The 24,177-nt window shown below is 29.7% G+C and overlaps 13 protein-coding genes across 13 annotated transcripts; 7 read left to right on the top strand and 6 right to left on the bottom strand. All coding sequences in view use genetic code 12, as the record gives it.

Annotated features, from left to right (window-relative positions):
* Nucleotides 1-694: 694 nt before the first annotated feature.
* KGF55_005226 (uncharacterized protein) lies at nucleotides 695-2,368 on the top strand (the record flags this gene model as incomplete). The annotated part of the gene is made up of 1 exon (XM_051760216.1): nucleotides 695-2,368. The coding sequence occupies one exon, from the start codon at nucleotides 695-697 to the stop codon at nucleotides 2,366-2,368; it is 1,674 nt and encodes a 557-aa protein (XP_051612038.1).
* A 2,977-nt stretch (nucleotides 2,369-5,345) lies between these two features.
* On the bottom strand, nucleotides 5,346-6,746 carry ECM14 (putative metallocarboxypeptidase; the record flags this gene model as incomplete). Its single annotated transcript, XM_051760215.1, has 1 exon — nucleotides 5,346-6,746. The coding sequence occupies one exon, from the start codon at nucleotides 6,744-6,746 to the stop codon at nucleotides 5,346-5,348; it is 1,401 nt and encodes a 466-aa protein (XP_051612037.1).
* A 707-nt stretch (nucleotides 6,747-7,453) lies between these two features.
* On the top strand, nucleotides 7,454-9,070 carry AIP2 (D-lactate dehydrogenase; the record flags this gene model as incomplete). The annotated part of the gene is made up of 1 exon (XM_051760214.1): nucleotides 7,454-9,070. The coding sequence occupies one exon, from the start codon at nucleotides 7,454-7,456 to the stop codon at nucleotides 9,068-9,070; it is 1,617 nt and encodes a 538-aa protein (XP_051612036.1).
* Nucleotides 9,071-9,137: 67 nt separating this feature from the next.
* KGF55_005223 (uncharacterized protein) lies at nucleotides 9,138-10,169 on the bottom strand (the record flags this gene model as incomplete). The annotated part of the gene is made up of 1 exon (XM_051760213.1): nucleotides 9,138-10,169. One exon carries the CDS (start codon nucleotides 10,167-10,169, stop codon nucleotides 9,138-9,140), a length of 1,032 nt encoding a protein of 343 aa, XP_051612035.1.
* A 410-nt stretch (nucleotides 10,170-10,579) lies between these two features.
* On the bottom strand, nucleotides 10,580-11,701 carry KGF55_005222 (uncharacterized protein; the record flags this gene model as incomplete). The annotated part of the gene is made up of 1 exon (XM_051760212.1): nucleotides 10,580-11,701. The coding sequence occupies one exon, from the start codon at nucleotides 11,699-11,701 to the stop codon at nucleotides 10,580-10,582; it is 1,122 nt and encodes a 373-aa protein (XP_051612034.1).
* A 342-nt stretch (nucleotides 11,702-12,043) lies between these two features.
* GAL1 (galactokinase) lies at nucleotides 12,044-13,558 on the bottom strand (the record flags this gene model as incomplete). Its single annotated transcript, XM_051760211.1, has 1 exon — nucleotides 12,044-13,558. The coding sequence occupies one exon, from the start codon at nucleotides 13,556-13,558 to the stop codon at nucleotides 12,044-12,046; it is 1,515 nt and encodes a 504-aa protein (XP_051612033.1).
* Nucleotides 13,559-14,586: 1,028 nt separating this feature from the next.
* Nucleotides 14,587-16,647, top strand: GAL10 (bifunctional UDP-glucose 4-epimerase/aldose 1-epimerase; the record flags this gene model as incomplete). Its single annotated transcript, XM_051760210.1, has 1 exon — nucleotides 14,587-16,647. One exon carries the CDS (start codon nucleotides 14,587-14,589, stop codon nucleotides 16,645-16,647), a length of 2,061 nt encoding a protein of 686 aa, XP_051612032.1.
* Nucleotides 16,648-16,816: 169 nt separating this feature from the next.
* KGF55_005219 (TRAPP subunit) lies at nucleotides 16,817-17,329 on the top strand (the record flags this gene model as incomplete). The annotated part of the gene is made up of 1 exon (XM_051760209.1): nucleotides 16,817-17,329. One exon carries the CDS (start codon nucleotides 16,817-16,819, stop codon nucleotides 17,327-17,329), a length of 513 nt encoding a protein of 170 aa, XP_051612031.1.
* Nucleotides 17,330-18,463: 1,134 nt separating this feature from the next.
* GAL7 (UDP-glucose:hexose-1-phosphate uridylyltransferase) lies at nucleotides 18,464-19,621 on the top strand (the record flags this gene model as incomplete). The annotated part of the gene is made up of 1 exon (XM_051760208.1): nucleotides 18,464-19,621. The coding sequence occupies one exon, from the start codon at nucleotides 18,464-18,466 to the stop codon at nucleotides 19,619-19,621; it is 1,158 nt and encodes a 385-aa protein (XP_051612030.1).
* A 107-nt stretch (nucleotides 19,622-19,728) lies between these two features.
* Nucleotides 19,729-20,727, top strand: ABP140 (Abp140p; the record flags this gene model as incomplete). Its single annotated transcript, XM_051760207.1, has 1 exon — nucleotides 19,729-20,727. The coding sequence occupies one exon, from the start codon at nucleotides 19,729-19,731 to the stop codon at nucleotides 20,725-20,727; it is 999 nt and encodes a 332-aa protein (XP_051612029.1).
* Nucleotide 20,728: 1 nt separating this feature from the next.
* On the bottom strand, nucleotides 20,729-21,565 carry KGF55_005216 (uncharacterized protein; the record flags this gene model as incomplete). Its single annotated transcript, XM_051760205.1, has 1 exon — nucleotides 20,729-21,565. One exon carries the CDS (start codon nucleotides 21,563-21,565, stop codon nucleotides 20,729-20,731), a length of 837 nt encoding a protein of 278 aa, XP_051612028.1.
* Nucleotides 21,566-21,940: 375 nt separating this feature from the next.
* Nucleotides 21,941-23,023, top strand: KGF55_005215 (uncharacterized protein; the record flags this gene model as incomplete). Its single annotated transcript, XM_051760204.1, has 1 exon — nucleotides 21,941-23,023. The coding sequence occupies one exon, from the start codon at nucleotides 21,941-21,943 to the stop codon at nucleotides 23,021-23,023; it is 1,083 nt and encodes a 360-aa protein (XP_051612027.1).
* A 65-nt stretch (nucleotides 23,024-23,088) lies between these two features.
* On the bottom strand, nucleotides 23,089-23,853 carry KGF55_005214 (NADHX epimerase; the record flags this gene model as incomplete). Its single annotated transcript, XM_051760203.1, has 1 exon — nucleotides 23,089-23,853. The coding sequence occupies one exon, from the start codon at nucleotides 23,851-23,853 to the stop codon at nucleotides 23,089-23,091; it is 765 nt and encodes a 254-aa protein (XP_051612026.1).
* Between the last annotated feature and the right edge of the window lie 324 nt (nucleotides 23,854-24,177).

Below are 24,177 nucleotides of genomic sequence, written 5' to 3'. Positions count from 1 at the left end.
AAATTTGGACTCATCAAAACTATCTTAATACTTCTTTTTTAATCCATTCTATAAACAGTTAAAGTTTAATTTCAATTGGGTCATTTGATTGTAACTTAATGAATTTAATTACACAAATTCTTCGTATCTTAAAAATTAGGGTTTTTTTATCATTGAACATGAGTTTTATTTAAGACTTAATCTAATTGAAGAAATAATTATATTAAACCATAAAATTAAACTATTAGTTAACTCAAATGTTTGGACCATTTTATTCGGAGCCTCTCCCTTAATTTAGTTACTTTAATTACTGAATAGTCAAGTGTTATCAAAAAACTAAGTTTCATATCGTAATATATTAAGATCCTTACTCGCGCTATTTGATAAAAAAAGCTTAAAATAAGATTAATACGGGTTGTTAAGAAAGGATTGGGAGTAACTTTTAAGGTTTGGTAGTGGTAATAAGAATTTGTGTACTTTCGTGAATTGATATATAAGTATGTTTTGTGTATATCATTACACTGAATTGATACTTATAACTAAACCATAAATTATTATTAATTAATTATGTGCGATAAGTAAAATCTTATTAGTGTATTGAAAAATTAATTTAAATTATTAATAAACGATCTTACAAAATTTATATATATCAATTTAACAATTACTTTCAAACTATTCATTCGTTTTATTAAATGTTCATTTCATCACCTCAAGTATGACTACCTCAGCAACAACAACTACAACTAAGAAGAAGAAAAAACTTGTATATAAACAAGATTCAGATGGTGTTTTTAGATTAAAAAAGGATACTGATAATTTAGATAATACTAATAATAATGATAATTCATCAATAACAACAAATGAAATAATTGATAAAAAAAGAAAAGTAGATAATTATTTAAATGAATTAATGGATTGTTCATATACTATAATGGATGATTTAAGTAATAATAATCAACAACAACAAGATGATAAGGATAGACCAAATTATGGTGGCACACGATCAAAATCATTGTCTTATTTAAATAATAAGAATAAAAATTTGGTAGTAGGAGAAAAAGATAAACAAAAAAAATTAATTAATAGAACTTCATCAATTAATACCAATAATAAAACATCAACATCATTAAGAGATACTGAGTTAGCAAGGACTTCATCAGATACTACAAATAATAAAACTAAGTCATCATCACCACCATCAAAATCACCTCCAAAAGTTAAATCTAAATCTAAACAATCCAAAACCCAAAAAAATTCATTTTTCAAAAATTTAATCAAATTTCCAAATTTTTCTAATTTATTACCAAAATTCCCCAATTTACAACCAACAATGAGTCAAATTAAACAAACTAGTTCAAATTTACTTAAATTTCATATTCCAAGTTTTTTATTAGGTATAATTTTAACTATAATATCAGTTATATTTAGAAAACAATTGATCTTGTTGACTATTGGATTAATTGTTATTGGAATAGTATTGTTAATTTTAAGTACTGGTGGAATAATTTTGGCATTAAAAATTGGATTTTTAAAACAACAAGATATTGCAATTGTTGATCAAATTATTACATTTATGCAATTAAAATTTAATTTATTTAAACCTAAAGAAATTGAAGAAAGTGAAGAAGAAGAAGAAGAAGAACCAATTGATCAAACTAGTGAAGTTGAAAGTAATATCATACAAAATTATATGAGAGAAGATAATAATTCATTTCATACCAAAAGACCAACACCACCATCCCAACCAAAAATTAAAGAACGTAGACAATCAAATATAAGAGTTACTCCATTTAGATATGAAAGAGAAAATACAACAAATAGTGTACCAAATATTAATAATTATACAAAATCATTTGAATATCAACAACAAGAACCTAATCAATTAAAAAGATTAAATACTGAACCAATTCAACTTAAAAAAAGAAATTCACCACCTTCATCCAAATTTAAATCTAAAATTAATTCATCTTCAAATATTCCAATTCAAAAAAAATTACCAATAACTCCTCAATCATTAAATAATGATGAATTACCTTTTATAAATGAAGTCAAATTAGTAGATTCTTTAGAACAACAAGAAAACAATGATCAAGATTCTTACTCACATCATCCCAATCAACTTCGAAATGGTAAACCTCGTCCATCACGTGAATACGAATATTTTCAAGATTATAATAATAATGGTCAAAATCAAGATGAATTTTATATAAATGATGAATTCGAAAATGATAGCATATATACTTCCAACAACAACAAAAATAATATCAATAATGGTAATTTTAATTCTAATGGTCATTCTACTGGTAATCATACTGATTTCATGAGACAACAATCAATTTTAGGTACAAGAGCAAATTATAAAAAATTTTTAGCTAATGTTGATCATTAGTTAAAAACATACAAACCAATTTCAATTGGTCTACATATTCACTCTTCTTTACACACAATTTGTATAGTTCTCACGTAGATTTCATTTTTAAATACAAAAGTTCTAGATAATTTCTAATTTTAGATTGAATCTCTACCAACAAGGGTTTCAGATCTGTAATCTTGCCTAATTTGGACAGTTTAGATTTTGTGTTCCACGTAGATTTTCAAAATTTTGACCTTTTTAAAATTTTAAATTGTTCAATTTGTTTAATGGAAGTTTGAAGGATAAAAAGAATGGTAAAAATGGAGTGGAGTTTGTATGAAGAAATTTTCAAAAAGTTGACTAATTTTATGGTTATTTCTGTCTGAAGATTAATATGTAGTTACGGAGGTCTCTCAGATCTATAATCTTGCCTAATTGGGACGTTTAGATTTTGTGTTCCACGTAGATTTTCAAATTCTCGATCATTTTAAAATTGTCAATTGGTTAAATTGTTGAATGAAAGTAGCAACGGTGAAAAAAATGGTGAAAATGGAATGAAAATTGTATGAAGAATTTTTCAAAATATTGAATAATTTCAGCAGTTATATCTATCTGAAGATTAATATGTAGTTACGGAGGTCCCTTAGATCTATAATCTAGCCTAATTGGGACAGTTTAGATTTTGTGTTCCACGTAGATTTTCAAAATTTTGACCGTCTTAAAATTCTCAATTGTTCAATTGGTCTAATGAAAGTAAGAATGGTGGAAAGAATAGTGAAAATGGAATGAAAATTGTATGAAGAAGTTCTCCAAAAGTTGAATCAATTCAGCAGTTTTTTCTGTCCGTAGTTTAATATGTAGTTACGGAGGTCTTAGACAATTTTGATATGGATCTATATGATCTAGCATAACAAAAATAACATTTTAGCATATCAAAATAAACAATTTAGCATATCAAAAGATGTAAAGACCTCCGAACCTACATACTAAACTAAAATGTTATATAAATCTATCAATATCACGAAATTAAAAACTTTTTGCATGCAAATTATACTTATTTTTCAAACCTTTTACCCAAGAAATCAACTGGCATTTACAGTCAATTAAAATGAAAAATTTTCTTGAGATAAAAAAAGCCAAATCTCAGTAGATCGTACCGTATCTCAAGCACCCGAATCTAAAATCTAAGGGACAACAAGTGAATCTAGTAGAAGATACGACATAAGTAGATTCTTATCTAATAAACAATTAGTTTTGAAAAAAAAAATAAATACAAAACAGACCTATTCGATATTGGAGCCCAATGTTGAAAAGGTTAGCTTATTTGTTTCAGTTCAATTAATGGGACTTGATTCTAACTATTATTTAGTGGTGGAGTAAGAGATACAACAACAACAAAGTAAATGAATTCCCTCTTACCAGACGTATACGTAAACATTACAACTCATAGTTTTGGATGAAACACACTTATATTTAAGTACTCAGAATAAGTCATCAGAAATAATTTTGCAATTTCGAATAAAAGTAATTTAATTTGTATTGATTATATTAAAGTATAAACTTGTAAAGATGTATAAATTGCGAATATCCAATATTCAAGCAAAACTTAGCATCAGTGGTCTAGTTGCATTTAAACGATAGTACAATTTGATCCAATAAAACCACCATCAACTTTTTTAGCCCAGTTTTCTTTACCAGCATTTTGTTTTTTAGCATTAGCATTAGCGTTTGAGTTTGAAGCGTTGTTTGATTGTTGTTGAGCAGCCATTTTAATTAATTAGTGAATGTATTTGTAATTAGTAATGAGTGTATTTGTTATTGATTGATATAACTAAAAAAATTGAAAGACTTGGAATATGCCAACTATTTATAAAGTTTTCAATCTCAATCAAAACCATATTAACATATGTTGACCCCTTTGGAATAGTAATTAACAACTATATTAAACTCCAAGCAATTCGCAAGTAAGTTTCATAAGTACCTGAAAAGTATCAAAAAAATACATAACAATTACTCTTTTTGGCACTGTCAATGGGCCAACGATCCCCACATTAAAAATTTCAAGATTGATGATCATGCCTAGATCTTGTTGATATATCAATCAATTTTTAATTAATTAGATGCATAAATAATATTTTGAAATTTGATTTGCAGCAAAAATTATTTTTTTTTGCAACATATTCTGAAACATAAAAATTACCGTTTTGGGACTTGACAATGAGAAATTTCAATTAATTTATTAAGAATATTATAATTGCAAAGTAGGTTAAATTGAGAGATAAATTGACATGTAGATATGGTAAAACTTGAAATTAATTTAATTAAAGCTGATAATACACTAATTTTGATTCAATAATCGTCGTGTAATATTCATATTATATTTAAGGATTTATGATCGTCAATCTTCATTACATGGTGATTTTGTTCACAAGCTTATGAAACAATCGATTAGCAAGTAATGAATTTTGCAATTTCAAACTAAGCTTTGAATTCACATGTTAATATTAGTTCATAGTGCCATTGCCAACTCCTAATTTGGTAATTTTTAATGTTTCATTTGGCGGCCCCTTTGTTTCATAATATCTTGAAATTTGAACATCAATAAGATACCAAATATTATATTGCAAAAGCTCAAATCTAGTACTTCACTTTAATTTCCTCAAAGTAAAAAAAACAATATAAATACAGCTTAATCTTCAAGAATTTGATTGCAATTTTTTGTTTTCATCAACAAACTAAATTACAATCTTTAATATCTAAAATGGCTGCTCAACAACAATCAAACAACGCTTCAAACGCTAACACTAACGCTAACGCTAAAAAACAAAATGCTGGTAAAGAAAATTGGGCTAAAAAAGTTGACGGCGGTTTCATCGGTTCAAACTGTACTATCGTTTAAATAAAATAGCTGCTTATATGATTACCAACAAAATTGTTTAGGTTTATCTACAGTTTATATTGAAACATTGAATAAATATGTTTATTACTAATATACCATATCTTTTCGCCTCTCCTAACGATCATCACTCAAAATAAACTCACAAAAATATTTAATAGCACTAACAATTTCATCTCCTACCGGTTCTATATATTTGGATGGTAATAAGAATCCATGAGAACCAGTATCTCTTAATTTTAATTGATAAGCCCAATAAGCTTTATTATGATACATATAATCTAAACTTGATCCACTTCCTAAATCAGGTAATAAATCACTATCTTTATCAATACAAGCAGGTAAAACTTGATAATTACTACCTGATTTTAAACGTATAGATTTAGCTATACCCCATGCCAATTCAATCAAATTTTCTTCATCTCTTGGTTGTTGATTGCATGAGTACGCATAAGGATATAAAATTTCTTGTGAATAAGAATGTAAATCTAAGTATCCATAAATTTTATGTTCTTGATTGGTTTCATTAAGGTAATTATCCCAAATTTTTGATTCAAAAGCTTCAAATGGGATATCTCCACTATATTCTTCACCACATGCCCAATCAGTAGATTTTGTCCAATGATAATCATAAGAATGATCAATGTCAATACCAAAACATTTAGGAATTGGGGTTTCTTGTCTATTTTTACGCCATAATCTATCAGTCGTCCATGTATATTCGTAACCATCTGGATTGAAAACTGGTATAAATAAGAAGTTCAATTGTGTTAAAATTTTGGAACCTGGCCATGTATTATATAATCGAATCAATTGATAGATCAAATATAAAGTAGTTGATACCGATATCCATTCCCTTGCATGGACTCCACCAGTTATTACTATAGTCTTTTTAGATTTATGGTCTATGTCGTTTGGTACTTGAAAATGAACCACTTTGAGTTTTTTGTGTTCGTATGTGTCACCTATTTCTTCAATATTTATGACTTGAGGATATGTAATTTGTAATAAATTCAACCATGATTCGATTGTATTTAAATTTCTATACTCTTCGAAAAATAACTCTGATTGAGCATGAAAATCCAAATCGTTCGAAATTGTAAAATCATTTGATTTGGGAAATGTTTCATAAGCAGTTTGAGATAAGTCTTCAATAATGATTTCATATTTTAAATTTGGAAATTTTGTCAATAAATTGTTATAAAAATCTGATTTTTTAATTTGAATATCCATTGTTCTAGCATTGTTATTTTGTGCCCACTTGTTGAATTTAATATCTTTCTGAAGTAACAAGTACTCTTTCAAGTGTTTTTCATATGATAATCTAACAACTATATCATCTTCATATTGAGATAAATTAATTGGGATATCATCATGTTTCAAAGTTGAGTAATGTGGTTGATTCAACAGTAAATCAGATTGAAATACTTTAGGTAACTGTCCCAAATTGAATGGAAGTTGAAAAGCATCTATAGTTTGTAGTAGTAGTATGGCCGTTGATAATATTGTGTATTTCATGCTGAACTATAACGATGGTGAATAAAAATGTATAACAACTAAATTAGATGAAAGTAATATGATAGCAAGTATCGGTCTTTGTAAAATTACTAAAATGTCTGATAAGATAAGTATCTGGTCGATAGTGAGTAAGTTCGTTAATATTGATAAAAGAAAGTGATATATGTTGCAGACTTTGCTATCCATTAATATTTTTCTCCTTCTAACTTAGTAAAAAGCTAAGAAATATCTACCAAAATCAAGCATTCTATAAAACTAAGATTAAAAACAATAATTTACTCAAATGTTTCGATACGACTACAGCAGTTGGTCAACTCTAAAAGTTGGCTCATGTTTGATTCAATGCTTTTTAAGACCTACTCTACGATTTTAACATCAATCTTTGAATGCGTGGGGTCTCTTCTACATCGACTTCTCCAGATAATCCTTGCCCAGTTTGTGTACCAGCCACTACTAAAAATTTATTGAGTATGATAGCCCTATGTTCATCTTAGTGTGAAGCTCCATTTCTCTATTTCTGCTTTAGTAGAAGTAAATCTGGTCTGTATGATTCACAAATTCTATGACGGAAAAGTGTTTATACTGCATATAAGTAATTTGTAAAACAATTTTGATCTTGAGTCAAATTTATTACCTAATAAAATTAATTTTCAGTTTTGTTGCACCAAACATTGAATCATCTTAAGCTTGATCTTCCTCAACCAAATATGTATAAAAGACTAAGGGCTCTAAGACAAGCTAGTAACTCACTTAAAGCAAACATTGGGTTACATACGAATGTAGCAACACAATTTGCACGCGTAAATCCGACAGTCTCACAAATTTCAAAATATTCAACTGCAAAATCCGTTCCATACACAGCAGACACATATGCATCAAAGGTATCAAGAGATCCGAAATACAAACAAATCGAAAACAAAGACTTAGAGTATTTCAGTTCAGTAATACCTGAACAAAGTATAATTTTTAATAACGAGAATGATTTATTATTTTATAATGAAGATTGGATGAGAAAATATAAAGGACAATCAAAATTAGTATTGAAACCAAAAACCACAGAGCAAGTTTCACAAATTTTAAAATATTGTAACGATAATAACTTAGCTGTTGTTCCACAAGGTGGTAATACAGGTTTGGTTGGAGGATCTATCCCAATTTTTGATGAAATTATTATATCATTAAGTTCAATGAATTCAATAAGATCTTTTGATCCTGTTAGTGGGATATTGAAATGTGACGCAGGTGTCATATTGGAAAATGCTGATCAATATTTAAGAGATGAAGGATACATTTTTCCATTGGATTTAGGAGCTAAAGGTTCTTGTCAAATTGGTGGAAATGTTGCCTGTAATGCTGGAGGATTAAGATTATTGAGATATGGATCATTACATGGAAGTGTATTGGGATTAGAGGTAGTTTTACCTGATGGACAAATATATAATTCAATGCATTCGTTGAGAAAAGATAACACTGGATATGATTTAAAACAATTATTTATTGGATCTGAAGGTACTTTGGGAATAATTACAGGTGTTTCTATATTATGTCCGTCTAGACCACAAGCTTCGAACGTTGCATTTTTAGCTGTAAAAGATTATGAAACTGTACAGAAAGTATTTGTTGAATCAAGAAAAGAGTTAAGTGAAATATTATCAGCGTTCGAATTCATGGATTTAAAATCTCAACAATTAACTGCAAAACATTTGGGATTGGAACATCCTATTGAGAGTGGAGAATATCCATTTTATATTTTGATTGAAACTTCTGGATCAAATAAAGATCATGATGATGAAAAACTAGAAACTTTCTTAGGTAATGCTATGGAGAATGGGTTAGTTGAAGATGGTATAATAGCACAAGACGAGTCACAGATTCAAAGTTTGTGGTCATGGAGAGAAAGTATACCTGAAGCAAGTACAATGAACGGTGGTGTATATAAGTATGATGTATCAATACCATTAAAAGATCTTTATGGACTAGTTGAAGATGTAAATACTAAATTAGCTGAGGCTAATATAGTTGATTTTGAAGATGGATCAAAACCAGTAGTATCAGCGATAGGTTATGGACACATTGGTGATGGTAATTTACATTTAAATGTTTGTGTAAGAGAATACTCACCTGAGATTGAAAAAGTTTTAGAACCATTTGTTTATGAATGGATTTCATCAAAGAATGGTTCAATATCTGCTGAACATGGATTGGGATTCCAAAAGAAAAACTATATTGGGTACTCGAAAAACGATCAAGAAATTCAAATGATGAAACAAATAAAAAACCATTATGATCCAAACGGTATAATGAATCCTTATAAATATATTTAATTAATAGAACATGACACTTATTTATATTACAAAAATCGCATTTAAAATATACACTCTATCACTCAATCTATTTAGTAGCAAGAATTTGCTTAACTGAATCAACAACAGACTTCTCTAAAGGAACATAATCAAATCCTAAAATTTCCCTTGTAGCACTAAAATCAAACTTTTGACCTTTGTCTTTAATTTCTTTATCGGAAAGTTCAATTGAACCTTTGGCGATTTTTAAATCAGGGAAATTCTTGTTTATTATATGAGCAATTAATGGATTGGTCCAGTAGGTATTAGCTGTGACCAATCTTTTCCCGTTAGTTTTATCAGCAATTTCAAATGCTTTTAAATGAGCATGAGCTACATCTCTTACATCAATAAAAGTTCCTACCTGTTCAGGTAAAGTATCGCCTGGTTTTGACTTCAATACCTGGTTGACGATCTCAGCTGAATGGTTCAATTGATTAGGGTCTTTCACTTCAAATGCTTGTGGACCAAAAACATAAGTTGGTAAAACTGATGTAATTGTAAAATGAGGATTCGAATTCTCGAAGAACTTAACAACTTCCTTACCAGCTAATGTTTTACTTAAGCTATAACCAAGCTGACCATCACTAGGACTTTTCAAGTCATCATGAGTGATTGGATTCCATGATTTTTCTGTAACGAGTTCAGTTGATGGCCTGTTACCAGTAGTATCTTGTACTGTTGCTGTTGAAGAAGTTATAACCAAATGTTTTATATTTTTATGTTGTTGAGCAGAACTTAATATGTTCTTAGTTCCAATAACTGCTGGATCAACTAATCCCTTTTGAACATCTTTAACTGAAAAGTCAACTGGAGAAGCAGTATGCAAAACCACAGTGATTTCTGGATTCTCCTCAAAAACTTTATCAAATGATTCCTTTTTAATTATATCTGGAACAACCACATAACTAAATAATTTTGAATCTAATCCAGCTTGTTTGATTAATGACTTTAAATTTTCACCTTTTTCATTTGATCTAACTGATCCAATTGTTTTATATCCTTTTTCAATCAATTGCTTGACAATATGTTGAGCAATAAAACCAGTGGCACCAGTGACAAATACAGTTTCAGTTGACATATTTAATTATGTTTTTGAACAATTTTAATATTGAATTGAAACTGGTATTTTGGTCCTTATTTATATTAATTCAAATGTGGCTTTGATTGTGGTTCAAATATTTTACATTAGTCAGACTAACTCGGTATAAAAATTAATGTTTGGTGTGTGGTTTGTTTAATTTGGATTAGTAAGACAAACTCCGATTAAAGGTTTGGACCGAACTATGTGTCTTACGATTGTAAGTTGGTAGGGTGATCTACATCGGTTTTAGGAGAGTACCTAAATGAAGATGAAAAACTAATTTAAATTCGTAATACTTAAGATTTAGAGTGTTTGGCAGAGCATCAATATTCAGTTCAAATCCATCATGATATTACTATTGATATTACAAATCAACCACAAGTTTGCAATTGAATTCTCAAAATGTATCAAAATGTATATTCAGTCAAAACTTGTTTCAAAATTTCCGGATACCATTTTTTAGCTACATCTTGATGTGATTTAATTCTATTCCTAAATACAGCATATCCCACTGGCTCTTTACTAATATCAGGTTTGAATTGGAATCCAACATCAACAGCCCAATCTTTTATTTTTTGATCTCTTCTATTCTTTTGTTCAATGATATCTTCAGGTATATTTTGTACTGCACTTTTTGAACAATCTAAATCAATAGTTTGAAAAAAGGGAACAGATATCCTTGTTCCACTACCCGCTTTCGGAATGAGTACTCTATGAATAGTTGCTTTACATACACCTTGTGTTATGGCCTCCAAAGTCTGACCATTGTTGATAACCAAATGATTAGGTATATTTGGTACAGTAATCCATTGACCTTGGAAATTTTGAACTTGTAAAGAATCTTGATGATCAGTAGCTTGATAAATATAAGTTATTAAATCTGAATCTCTATGTGGTCCAACGCCTTGATTTGAAGAAGGAGTATCTTCAAGAGCAATTGATTTTGCATTGGATAATGAATCTAAATCTGGATAAGCTATTAATTTCATTTTACATTGTTGATTAGGTTTGAAATATCCATTCAACGCGTCTGCTTTTAAACCAATTGACTCCAATACCAAGTATCTGAATATGGTACTCAATTTTGTCATCTTGGAAATATAATTTTCAACTATTGGTCTGAAATGTGGGATCTCAGCGGAATCAGGCCATTGATTTGGTCCTTCTATATTTTTATATAATGGTTCATCAGATGATGGTGGAGGTAGTTCAGTCCCTAAATCTAATTGCTCTCTCCAATCAACTTTTGATGCAGTTATTTCATTTGCTATTCTTGAATATCCTAAAAAATGCTTTGAATTTATCATTTCGATTTTTAATTTAACTTCATCAGGCAACTCAAAAAACTTCAAAGATTGTTCTTTAATATCCAATAGTTCTTGAGCAGTGGGCCCTATAGACTCATAATTTTTCAATAGTAAGAATCCAACATTTATCATTGCATTACTTAGCTCCTTCAAAAATTGAGGTTTTGTTTCTGGATTAAAAGCATCGTTTAGATCTAAAATTGGTATTTCTTGAAATGACATTATATGATTGATGAAGTAGTATACAATTTCTCAACTTCGTTTAACGATGCCTTGCAAAATTGAACCTTTAAAAGATAATCTGATTAATGATCTGATCATTTTGTTCCTGAAGCTTGAGGGGGCCAGAGCCACAATTATTATGCGGACTTTTCAATTTTTGTATTATAATTTTAAAGTACACTAAGCGCTAAAAATCTCTTACGATTTAAAAAAATGAATCAAGTAGAAGTTAGATATTATGGTCCAATAACCCTAAGGAAATTGTCACTAAACAGGTGATTTTTATTGCAGTTGATTCAGAATTTGTTTCTAGAATCATAGTACAATATATCTATTCCACGACTAATCTAATTCTATAATACAGCTACCCATACCTGGTTTACTATCAATTATAGCATCATTCAACTCATCATCAGTTATATTTGGAAATTCTTGTTTATAATAACTCCTCAAATTATCAACTAGGTTTGGTAATTTCTCAACATTAGTCAAATGAACAATTGAACCACCCCAACCGGCACCTGTAACTCTTGATCCAAAACTTCCATGTGTCAAAGCAATTGAACAAATATCATTTAATTTAGTGTTTGATGATTCATTCAACTGAGTTAAATCTTGTTGTGACTCATTCATTAATTGACCAAACGTATTGAAGAATTCGGCTGCATTTGTGGAATTTGAAGATAATAATTTTATCACTTTTAAAACTCGAAGGCTTTCTTTATATACGTGTAATGATCTTTGATATAATTTTAATTTGTCAAATTGTACTGGAAATTTAGTTAAGTATTTTGATTTGAATTCTTCTGGTGTAATTTGAAATTCCTTGCATATTTCATCAACGGAATAACCTTCTTTATTAGTTAAGTTCAATTCAACTACTTCAATCATTTTATTCAAATTTGTAATACCGCTTTCAACGTCGTCATCTTCCCAATCACCACAGAAGCCTTCCATGACCCCTCTCAAAGAAACTCCACCAATGTTTGAATCTTTTACTAAGTTCTTCTCATCCAATTTTAATTTTTTGGCTAATAAATCACTAGAAATCGCCATTTCAACAACTCTCAAGTTATAATGAAAAGGGGCAGTTTCCTGTTTATTTGAAACTTGTAAACTATTTGTAATCAAGAACACTATATTATTGACAGGAAAACTGAAAGGTATTCCTTTTATCACCGGTTTAAATTGAATCTGTAATGCTTTTCCTTGTTCTCCATATATCGAAGCACATTGATCCATTCCACCATTATTTAAACCAACATAATGTTCACTAACCACGGTGATTCTAGTTAAATCAGATTTTGTGATCTTGCTGATTCCATTAGCATATAGTATTGCAAGTGTAGAAGCAACACAAAATGCTGCACTCGAAGATAATCCACCACCAGTGGGTACTGTCCCATTAAATGTAATGCTCATTCCTTTTAAAGTTGAAATTGATGTTGTTTCTTTTATAAATTTTGATGCAACGATTAATCCACATTTGAAGTAGTTACCCCATGAATGATTTTCATCCATTTTTATATCATTATCAATATTCTCCAAATCTGATGGTAGGTCTATTATATACTTTTTAAACGACGGGTCTGTGTTGGTGATGATTATATTAGACCTATTATTTATTGAAACAGCAGCAATAACATCAACTTCAATAGCCATTGGAAGTACAGGAAAATAATTATAATCTATATGATCTCCAATTAGATTAACTCTACCTGGCGACCGAGCTATGAAATCAATTTTTTCATCGGAAAAGTTGGTTTTGAAGGTTTTAGTAAGTTCATCATATCTAACTTTTTGATCACTTGGGTTTGAATAGAAAGAGAGGTCTTTAAATATGGGTATTAAAGACATGATCAGGACTTAAAATTAAAAATTATTGTTAATTGTTTAAGTAGCTTTAAGATTTGAGTGATTGAAATATATTCAAATTTAAGTAATGAGTTTCACCCTTATATTCACATTTATCAAAATCAGGAATATATGAATATGTCTAATCTTGATCCAACTAATCAACATAAGTTATTTAATTTATTTTTCAATGTCTGAATTCAGATTTGAAAAAAGAATTAAGTACAAACAACTCCAAGACACAAAATCTGTAAATCTCGGAACATTCAAACATTTTAGTTCGACAATACTTAAAAAATAATGTAACGTTACATTTTGCTAAACAAGTTTTATAACTTTCAATTTAAACAGATCAAGATCTGTCTAAAATCTTATACTACGGTATTGGTGTCAAATGAAAGCTACGACTACCATCTCATGTACAGTTCAAAGCTTATAAACTAGTAAATTGATTCTAAAGGCAGAGCCCAGTTTGAGTTTTAAATTCTTTTTTTGATCAGTCAAAACAAGGCGATTTTCTTTTGTTGATTTTAATAAGCTATACTATAAAAATTTATGATGAGGCACAATAGTTGAATATGGTGGAGACAATTTGCCCAGAATTAGAGAAAGTATTGGGGTAATACTACTAGTTTCAAGTTATTATTAGCAATTTTGTGATTATCATAGGGTTGAGTTCTTCCCTTCACTTAATAATAGTTTCGGAAAATTTTTTTAGTGTTGACATATTATATTTTAAAGTCTGCATTTATCATAGTTAAAAATTCAAAACATGATGTAATTTATTCTTTATTTAGAAACCATTATTAAAAACGTTGAGCAAACGCAATAACATTATCCAAATATTTGACATGTCTATTCTAGACTTGTCTTTTACATAGTTAATCCCATTGCAACGTTACATTTCAGGTTGAAGATCTCGTATTTATTAAATTGACATAGAACATTAAATTTTAATATAAAATTAACTTAATATACATTTTTCAATTATTCCATCAACTAATACAAAACAAATAATCAAGAATCGAAACATGTCTTCAGAAGATCAATATATCTTAGTAACCGGTGGAGCAGGCTATATCGGCTCACATACAGTCATTGAACTAATCAATAATGGATACAAAGTTATAATAGTTGATAATTTATCAAATTCTTCATATGATGCGGTAGCAAGGATCGAATATATTGTGAATCAACATATTTTATTTTATAATATCAATTTAAAAGATACTGAAAAATTGGATGAAGTTTTTAAAAAACATAAAATTATAGGAGTTATTCATTTTGCTGCACTCAAAGCTGTAGGAGAAAGTGGACAAATTCCTTTAAAATATTACGATAACAATGTTGGTGGTACAATTTCATTATTAAATGTATGTACTGAAAATAACGTTAAAACAGTTGTATTTTCATCAAGTGCAACTGTTTATGGTGATGTTACTAGATTTGATGATGACAGATATATTCCAATACCTGAAGAATGTCCAAATGATCCAACTAATCCTTATGGTAAAACTAAATATATAATTGAACAAATATTGAAAGATGTTCATGATAGTGACCCCAAGAATTGGAAAGTTGCAATATTGAGATATTTTAATCCAATTGGTGCTCATCCTTCAGGTTTAATAGGTGAAGATCCTCTTGGTATACCTAATAATTTATTACCTTATTTATCTCAAGTTGCTATAGGTAGAAGAGAAAAATTATCTGTTTTTGGAAATGATTATAATTCTAAAGATGGTACCCCAATAAGAGATTATATACATGTGGTTGATTTGGCAAAAGGTCATATCGCTGCTTTAAATTATTTAAAAAGATTTGAAAAAGATATTAAAAACCAAAATGGACTTTATAGAGAATGGAATTTGGGTACTGGTAAAGGTTCAACAGTTTTTGAAGTATATGAAGCATTTTGTAAAGCTGTTGGCAAAGAATTACCATATGAAGTTGTTGGAAGAAGAAAAGGAGACGTTTTAAATCTCACTGCTAAACCAGACAGAGCCAATACAGAACTAGAATGGAAAGCTGAATTGAATGTTGAAGATGCTTGTAAAGATCTTTGGAAATGGACTACTGAAAATCCTTTTGGATTTGAGATCAAAAATTATGAATGGACTAAATTTAACGATTTGAATAATAGGTTACATCGATTCGTATTAGGAGACTTTGAAGTTAAATTTTGTAATAGAGGAGCATTGATCCAAAGTATAAATCTTGGAGATGAAGAATTAGTATGCGGATTCAATGATGCTGAAGAATACGAATCTGAAACAAATCCATTTTTTGGAACAACAATTGGAAGATTTACAAATAGAATTAAAGACAGCAGTTTTCAACTCGATGGTGAAACTTTTAAATTGACATCAAATGAAAATGGTAATACATTACATTCAGGCTCCCATGGATTTGATAAACAAAATTTCTTTGGGCCAGTCGTCAAATCAAAAAATGGTGAATTTGATATCAAATTTAAATTAATTGATGAAGATGGAAATGATGGATTCCCCGGAAAATTGGAGACTATTGTTCATTATGTCATTCAGAATGAATCTAATCCAAGTATAACTATAGAATATGAAAGTAAATTGTTGACAAAATCTTCAACTATTATCAATTTAACTAATCACTCATATTTCAATCTATCCAATAACTCAACAATTGACGGTACTGATATCAAAATTTACACCAATAAAGTTTTAGAATTGAACTCAAATGGTTTACCGACCGGAAAAATAGTAACAAGAGAAAATATTCCAACGAAATTGACTCCAGAGACTAATTTTGATGATTGTTTCGTTGTTAGTGAAAATAGTCAAATTGATACAAGATCAAATAGCTTGAACAAAATTTTTGAAGCGAGTCACCCAAATTCACAAACAAAGTTAGTGATATCAACAACTGAACCAAGTTTCCAATTCTACACTGGTGATGCAATTAATACTCATGGATTTGGTAAAAGAAGTGGATTTTGTGTTGAACCTTCTAGATTTGTTGATGCTATCCATTTAAAGAAATATGAAAATCAAGTCATTTTACTAAAGGATGATGTTTATGGAGCTAAATCAAAGATGGAATTCATTAAGAAATAGATTGTAATAACTTAAATAAAAATGAAATGATTGATTTTTTTCATGTACTCTTTTTTCTTGATAGGGATCGTATTACTGTAGCACAAAAAATACGAAAAACTCTTTTTCAATATCTAGTGCTTTGATTTTATCGATAAATCAATCGACGAAATAACAATTATCACTAGGAATGAAAGTCTATTTGTTACTAATACTAAACAAATCAGGTGGTCTTATATACCAAAAGGAATTTCAATCAGGTCTATCCAAACTCACTGCTAATGACTACTTAGTATTAGCAGGTACATTACATGGGGTTCATGCCATTGGAGCAAAACTTACTTCAAATATAATAGATAAAAATTTTAAAGGTAACAACACTTTAGAAGAGTTGAATTCACAACATAATGCTCAGATTTTATCAACTGGAAAACAACAAAATTCAAACTGTAATATTTATGGCCTCAAGAATATTGAAACTGAGTTTTTTAATTTATATATTTATCAAACTGTTAGTGGATTAAAATTTATTATAATTACAAAACCAAATTTAAATCCTATGGAATTGAATATTTTGAACGATGAATTCAAGAATTTATATGTTGCTTATAGTGATTATGTGATGAAAAATCCATTTTATTCGTTGGATATGCCGATTAAGAGTCAATTATTTGATAATAAAGTGAAAGAGATATTGATATAAGGGGTAAGAGTTGTGCCGTATAACTTTGAAGTCACTAACTGTATACGTGTTCTAATTTACCTAAGGAGTGAATTTCATTAGGTGATGGTTGGTGTATTCAATATAATCAGGAGCTTGGTTACTTTGCTTCAGCTTATCATGTCGATAATCATTCTATATGACGGTTTTGAACACTTGAGTTGCGTAATCGAGATTATTCAGAGATGCATAAGCTGCAATCAGCTCAGCAAAAATTCGATCAATCAGATCAACATGGTGTTAACATGTTTTCATTCTTCAATGGGACTACTCTTGCAAGATCTACCAAACGTACTTGTATTCCTTTCCTTAGATGAAAAGGCAATGAAAAAAAATTGAAGTGGATAGAATCAAGAGTAACAGAGACTAGTTGATAATTCGCTCATTGTACTGACGCTCTAGTTGTTTCGTCTGCTTTAAACCGTTACGTTAGAGACAATCGGTCTATAAGTGTTCAAAAATCTGAGAGACGTTCATTGATTTGTTTATGTAGACTGCACGTTTATTAATCATTCAACCATTGAATTATCAACATCTGTATGTAAAGTATAATAGTGGGTACGAATATTTTCACATTTTGCTTGAAACTCTATATTCTAATCAAATCTAACTAGGGGTATATTTTAGACTTTTATATAGTGAGTGCCATTTCTCAATAACAGAATAGAGTTCATTTCTACAATATTTAACTCATTCTTTACATTTCAGCCAGTTTCACTATTGATTTTATAATTAATTAGTTTTGAAAACAAGAAAGAAGGTGTCTCGCCAGACATACATATTTTAAAAAAATGTAACGTTACATTAAGTAGCTCCATACATTAGACACTGAAGTTACACAAACGCCATTATAAGAAAGTGTCTGCATAAAAAATATATAAAAATATTCCGAAAACATCACAAATTCAATTTTATTATAAAATCAACAAAACAAATAATAGAATGTAATTAAAGATATTTTTTGATTTGAGATAATTTTGTCCACCCAATTCACTATTCAAAACAAAAACAGAAGGTTGTACTTTTACAATTTTTTGTATCGTGGATTTTTCAATTTGCATTTCCCAAAATTATATAAAAATACATATTTAATATTACTTCAATAATCTTTTTCAAATGTCAATTCAAAATCTACTAAATCCTATCACATCAACACCAACGTATATAAAAATGTCACAGCAATTTGATTTCACAAATCATTCACATAGACGTTATAATCCTTTGACGAACAGATTTGTATTATGTTCACCACATAGAGCTAAAAGACCATGGCAAGGAGCAAAAGAAGAAATTAAAAAAACTCAGCTACCTGATTATGATCCTAAATGTTATTTGTGTCCTGGAAATATCAGAGCAACTGGTGATGTTAATCCTAAATATGAATCAACATATATTTTTCCTAATGATTATCCTGCTGTTAAATTAGATCAACCAGATTATAATGATGAGGAGGGTGAAACAAACCCACTTAAAAGAAAATTGTTTAAGACGGAAGGAGTCAAAGGGAAATGTTTTGTCATCTGTTTTTCACCGAAACATAATCTAACAATACCAATAATGTCACTTCCTGAGATTGAAAACGTAGTAAATACTTGGCAGAATTTATATGTTGAGTTATTACAAGACCTGATCACCAAGAAAGCACCTTACAAATATTTGCAAATATTTGAAAATAAGGGTTTTGCTATGGGCTGCTCAAATCCTCATCCACACGGTCAAGCTTGGTGTTTAGATATTATACCCACTGAAGTACAAGATGAAATCACAAATATGAATCAATATCATAAAGAAAATAATAGTCATTTATTGGGAGATTACGCGAAGCTTGAGTTGGAAGAAAAACAAAGAATAGTATTGGAAAATGATTCTTTCATTGTTGTTGTACCTTATTGGGCATTATGGCCATTTGAAACATTATTAGTTTCAAAACAACATTTAAAATCAATTCATGAATTTAATTCCAAGCAAAAACAAGATTTAGCTTCAATTTTGAAAAGATTGACTACAAAATATGATAACTTGTTCAATACTTCATTTCCATATTCAATGGGGATTCATCAAGCTCCATTTAGTAGTGATTATTCCGAGGAATATGAATGTTCTTGGTTTCATATTCATTTTTATCCACCTTTATTAAGATCAGCTACAGTGAAAAAATTTTGTGTTGGATTTGAAATGTTAGGGGAAGCTCAAAGAGATCTAACCAGTGAACAAGCAGCTAGTAGATTGCAGGATTTAGATAGTGATGTACATTATACAAGCTTAATAGAGTAAAACATTAATTAAAATAATGTAAAACAATTTCTTAAGTAAAATAAATTTCTAAATTTTTTTCTTTTGCAGTCAAAAGTTGCATCGTAATACCATTAAAACACCAAAAAATGTCAAAAGAATACATAGAGTCCACCCCAGACATAGACACAGCTTCTGATCCCATAATAAAGCAACAAAAACCACCCTTAGATTCAAGAATAGGTAAAGATTCTCCTTTTGTATTTGGACAAAGATATTTAACTCAAGAAGATGATGTTTTCAATCATAATGCATGGGATCATGTAGAATGGGGTCAAGAACAAATTGAACAAGCTCAATCACTAATAGCTAAACAATATGATGATCCAGTCAAAGAATTTGATAAAAATTTATATAATTCAAATCCAGCTAAATATTGGGATATTTTTTATAAGAATAATAGGGAAAATTTTTTTAAAGATCGAAATTGGTTGAAAATTGAATTTCCATCATTATATGAAGTAACTTCAAAAGATTATCAAGAGCCAACTACGATATTAGAGATTGGTTGTGGTGCAGGTAATACATTTTATCCTATACTAAGTCAAAATGAAAATGAAAATTTAAAAATATTTGGTTGTGATTATTCCAAAAATGCTGTGAAATTAGTTCGTGAAAATAAAATTTTTGAAGAACAACTGCAAAAGGGAATTGCATTTAGTTCAGTTTGGGATTTAGCTAATCCTGAAGGGAAATTACCAGATGATTTGGAACCTAATTCAGTAGATATTGTAATTATGATTTTTGTATTTTCTGCATTACATCCAAATCAATGGTCACAGGCTGTTTCGAACTTATCCAAGTGTTTAAAACCAGGTGGACAAATATTATTTCGAGATTACGGAAGATATGATTTAGCTCAAGTTAGATTTAAAAAGAATAGATTATTAGATGATAATTTTTATATACGAGGTGATGGTACAAGAGTTTATTTCTTTACGGAAGAAGAGTTGGAACAAATTTTCTGTGAAGATGGACCATTTGAAAAACTTAAGATTGCTACTGACAGAAGATTATTGGTGAATAGAAAAAGACAATTGAAAATGTATCGAAATTGGTTGCAAGGTGTATTCAAAGCGAAAAATTAAACTAAGATCTAACCATCATTGTTATATATAGAATATTATCCAAGTATTTCAAGTGCTCCCAAATTTCAATCAACTTTAATTCATATAGGGACAGTACATTTATACCATGAACTATCGGTTTCGCAATTTCATTTAATTTAACACAATTAAAATTTAAAAATTCTTTCAATGTGATGGACGGCAGACAAGATAATTGAATCATGTTGCCGCCATCACTAGGTATTATTAGCTTTATTGGGATGTTTTTCACAGTCTTTAGGATCAATTTATTCAAATAAGTATACTCATTCAAATTCCTATATTTAATAGATTTCCATAATTTCCTAGAATTGGTTTCACTCAATTGCATTATAGGTTTTGAAGTACCATTTATAACAAAACTTGATTGTTTCAATTGATTTACAATTATTTCATTCAAATGCATTTCATATTTATTTTCATCAAAATTTCTGAATGGTATGATATAATCCTGAGGAAACTTTTGCAGAGCCGTTTCTATTTTCAAGGTTAAATTCCATATATGTGATTGACTTTCGTAGTTACCCGGTAGATATAGATAATCATATAGAACTCCTATGGGATAATTCCACTTTAACGGCACTTCTTCATACTCTAACCAGATATTTTCGAAATTCACATCTTGATCAGTGATAAAGTTTTCGAAGAAATTAATTAACTTTTCGTAAATGAATGGGAAATAAGAATTTCGAAACACTTGAATTAAATACTCTATACTTTCATTTCTATTATTAGTGTATACTATTTTCAAATTGATTGATCCCATCCATAATTTCTTTTTAATTTCAATAACATTCTCAATTGTTCTGATACTAGACATAAATCTGGTCTAGATCATTTATGACTACTGCTCGATTTTGTATAATTCTAAGACGATACTACCGAAATTGGAATAAATGTTAAAATCTATTGATTTGAAACAATATTAAACCAGCCATGTTTTTTGTGTTACCATAATTAGAAATTCGCAAAATACCAGCAAAAAGTTAATTATTTCATCAACTAAACCTTAAATTTAACCCCAGATGCCTTGATTGAAACTACCACATTGATGCTTATTCATTATTAATTTAAGGATCATGCGAGATAAGAAGTGTTTACATGGAGTGTAATTGTAAAGCTATAAAATCAGGATGAATTCCGAAAATTGCATGGGGGTAATAACAACCACTAGAAATCAGCGATTCATTCAAAAATGAGAAGTAGGGAAGTCAAAAAGCAACTCCTTTCACCATTGGATATACCACAAACTGTACCATCATTAAATTTGAATAATTTGAATCACGCAGTTGATACGTTTACTCCAAGCTTTTATGATTTGAATGATTTACCTAACTTAATCCCAATATATAACAACGATGGAGGTAAAAAGAAAAAATATATCAAAAGAAGAATTGTTAGTGCTCCACCCGTTGTTGGGAACTTTTCATTGGATGTTAATTCGAATAAGATTGAAAAAAAGGATTTACCAGCCATACCTTCTATTGGAGCTTACAATGAAAGGAGCCTCTTGCAGCCCAAAGTGAAACCATATCGGGACTTTAGCATGCCTGTAAATACCAATAGCTGTTCTGATCACTACTATCAACAAACTTTAGATCCAAAAATATATACAGAAGAAACAACAAATACTTCCTATAAATCTTCAAGCAAAGACATTCTTGATCCAACTCGGTTATCAAGCAGCATTAGTAATGGAACAAATCATCAAATACCAAGTACGAGAACAACTGCTATACAACTGCTCGGATCGTCAAACTATAGTTTGTTGGACAGCTTAACCTCAAAAGATGCACAACATCTGTCAATGAAAGAGTCGCCTGTTATCCATCCTGAGACTAAAGTATTGCCCAAAGCGCGTACCAAGAAGCAAACTTTCTATACACAGCCAAATGCTCTTAAAGCGATCTTGCCAGAGAATTATTATTCAACCAGTTCTCGCATTTATTCAGAGTCGAGATTCCCGAGAACTGTAGTGAATCCTAATAAATTTCATCATGAATCAACAAGGGCAACCTCCAAACTCCAACTGAGAGCTGTGTCTGATCAAATCAATGAACAATCTACGAAATATGCATTGCCAATAGCAAACTCAATTCAAAGACCAAATTCAGTTGAAATGAAAAGACACATAAGTGCTTTCATTGGACGTTGGAAAACTAAAGAAATTGAGAAAAATAGTCACGAAGGTAATGTAAGTAAAGCTAAAGAGCTACCGAGAATCCCAAGTCATTATGAAAGAGAGAATAGATTTGGTAATAGACAATTATATACATAATAGTGGATATACAAAGAAACTTTAGTTTAGATTTCTCTGAAACATCAGTTAGTTTGACTTCCTCTCTACAATTTAACTATAAGATCATCCCCTTTATATTTACCTAGAACATCTTCAATACCATACTTTTTAGCAATCGTCGGAGTAATGAATCTACCACCTAAATAATGAGATTTATGTTCACCTTTCTCATCACCTAATTTTATGAACTTCTGAGCGCAAGGTTTTGGAGCAGTTAGACTTACCAACATACTTGAGTTAATATCGGTATCTACAGGACCTTCATCAACGTCCCATCCTGATGGTATATCAATGGATACTATTGGTGGTAACGATTTGTGGTTTTCAGATAAATAATTTATCAAGTCTTTGAATGGCTCTCTAATTGGTGGCTTGAATGAAAATCCGAATAATGAATCTAAAATTAAAGCAATTCCACTATGTGATTTATCATTTAAAAGTTCAATAATCTTTTCCAATGTTGAAACTTCTTCGGCTCCCAAATTTTCCAATTGTTTAACCAAGTTACCATATAATTGATTCTTAGTTGATCTTTTTGGATAATAAATTATAGGTTCATAAGCATTCCATAATTTTAAATGTCTAGCTGCTACTAATCCATCACCTCCATTATTTCCTGGTCCAACTAGTACTAAAATCTTTGGCAAAGCGCTTCCTTGATTTGGTGCCAGTGGATATTCTTTGTATATTGCTTTTGCTACGGCTAATCCTGCTAATTCCATTAATTGATCTATTGAATATGCGCCTGTTGACATTAATTCTTGATCTAATTGAGCAGCAAGTTTTGCAGATAATGTTTTAAATGACATTTTTTTACCGTCTTTGAACTGATTGTAACCAATTTTAGTGTTTTTATCTCAATTGAAGTGTTCAATCAAGCTGTTGCCCACTAAAAGTATGCTTTATTCATATTTTCAGAATTATCACTTGATTTTGAAGCAAACTTAAGCTTATACCGAATTTAGGGGGTATCGGAAACACGTAAATAGAACCCTATTTGGTAGCCACGGTACGTCAATAATGTTTAGGACCAAGTAAAGTTAATTCTGTCCGCCTAATATTTTCATTTACGCCAGTTCGAATGGATTTTTATCATTTCTTTCATGGTGAGTCTTTTGCCAAAGTGATCATGA

The sequence above is a fragment of the Candida pseudojiufengensis genome, assembly GCF_024610245.1.
Source record: "Candida pseudojiufengensis strain CBS 10847 chromosome Unknown scaffold26, whole genome shotgun sequence".
Taxonomy (NCBI): domain Eukaryota; kingdom Fungi; phylum Ascomycota; class Pichiomycetes; order Serinales; family Debaryomycetaceae; genus Lodderomyces; species Lodderomyces pseudojiufengensis.
Note: the sequence above shows the minus strand (reverse complement) of the source record. Positions and strands in the feature narration are given on the sequence as shown.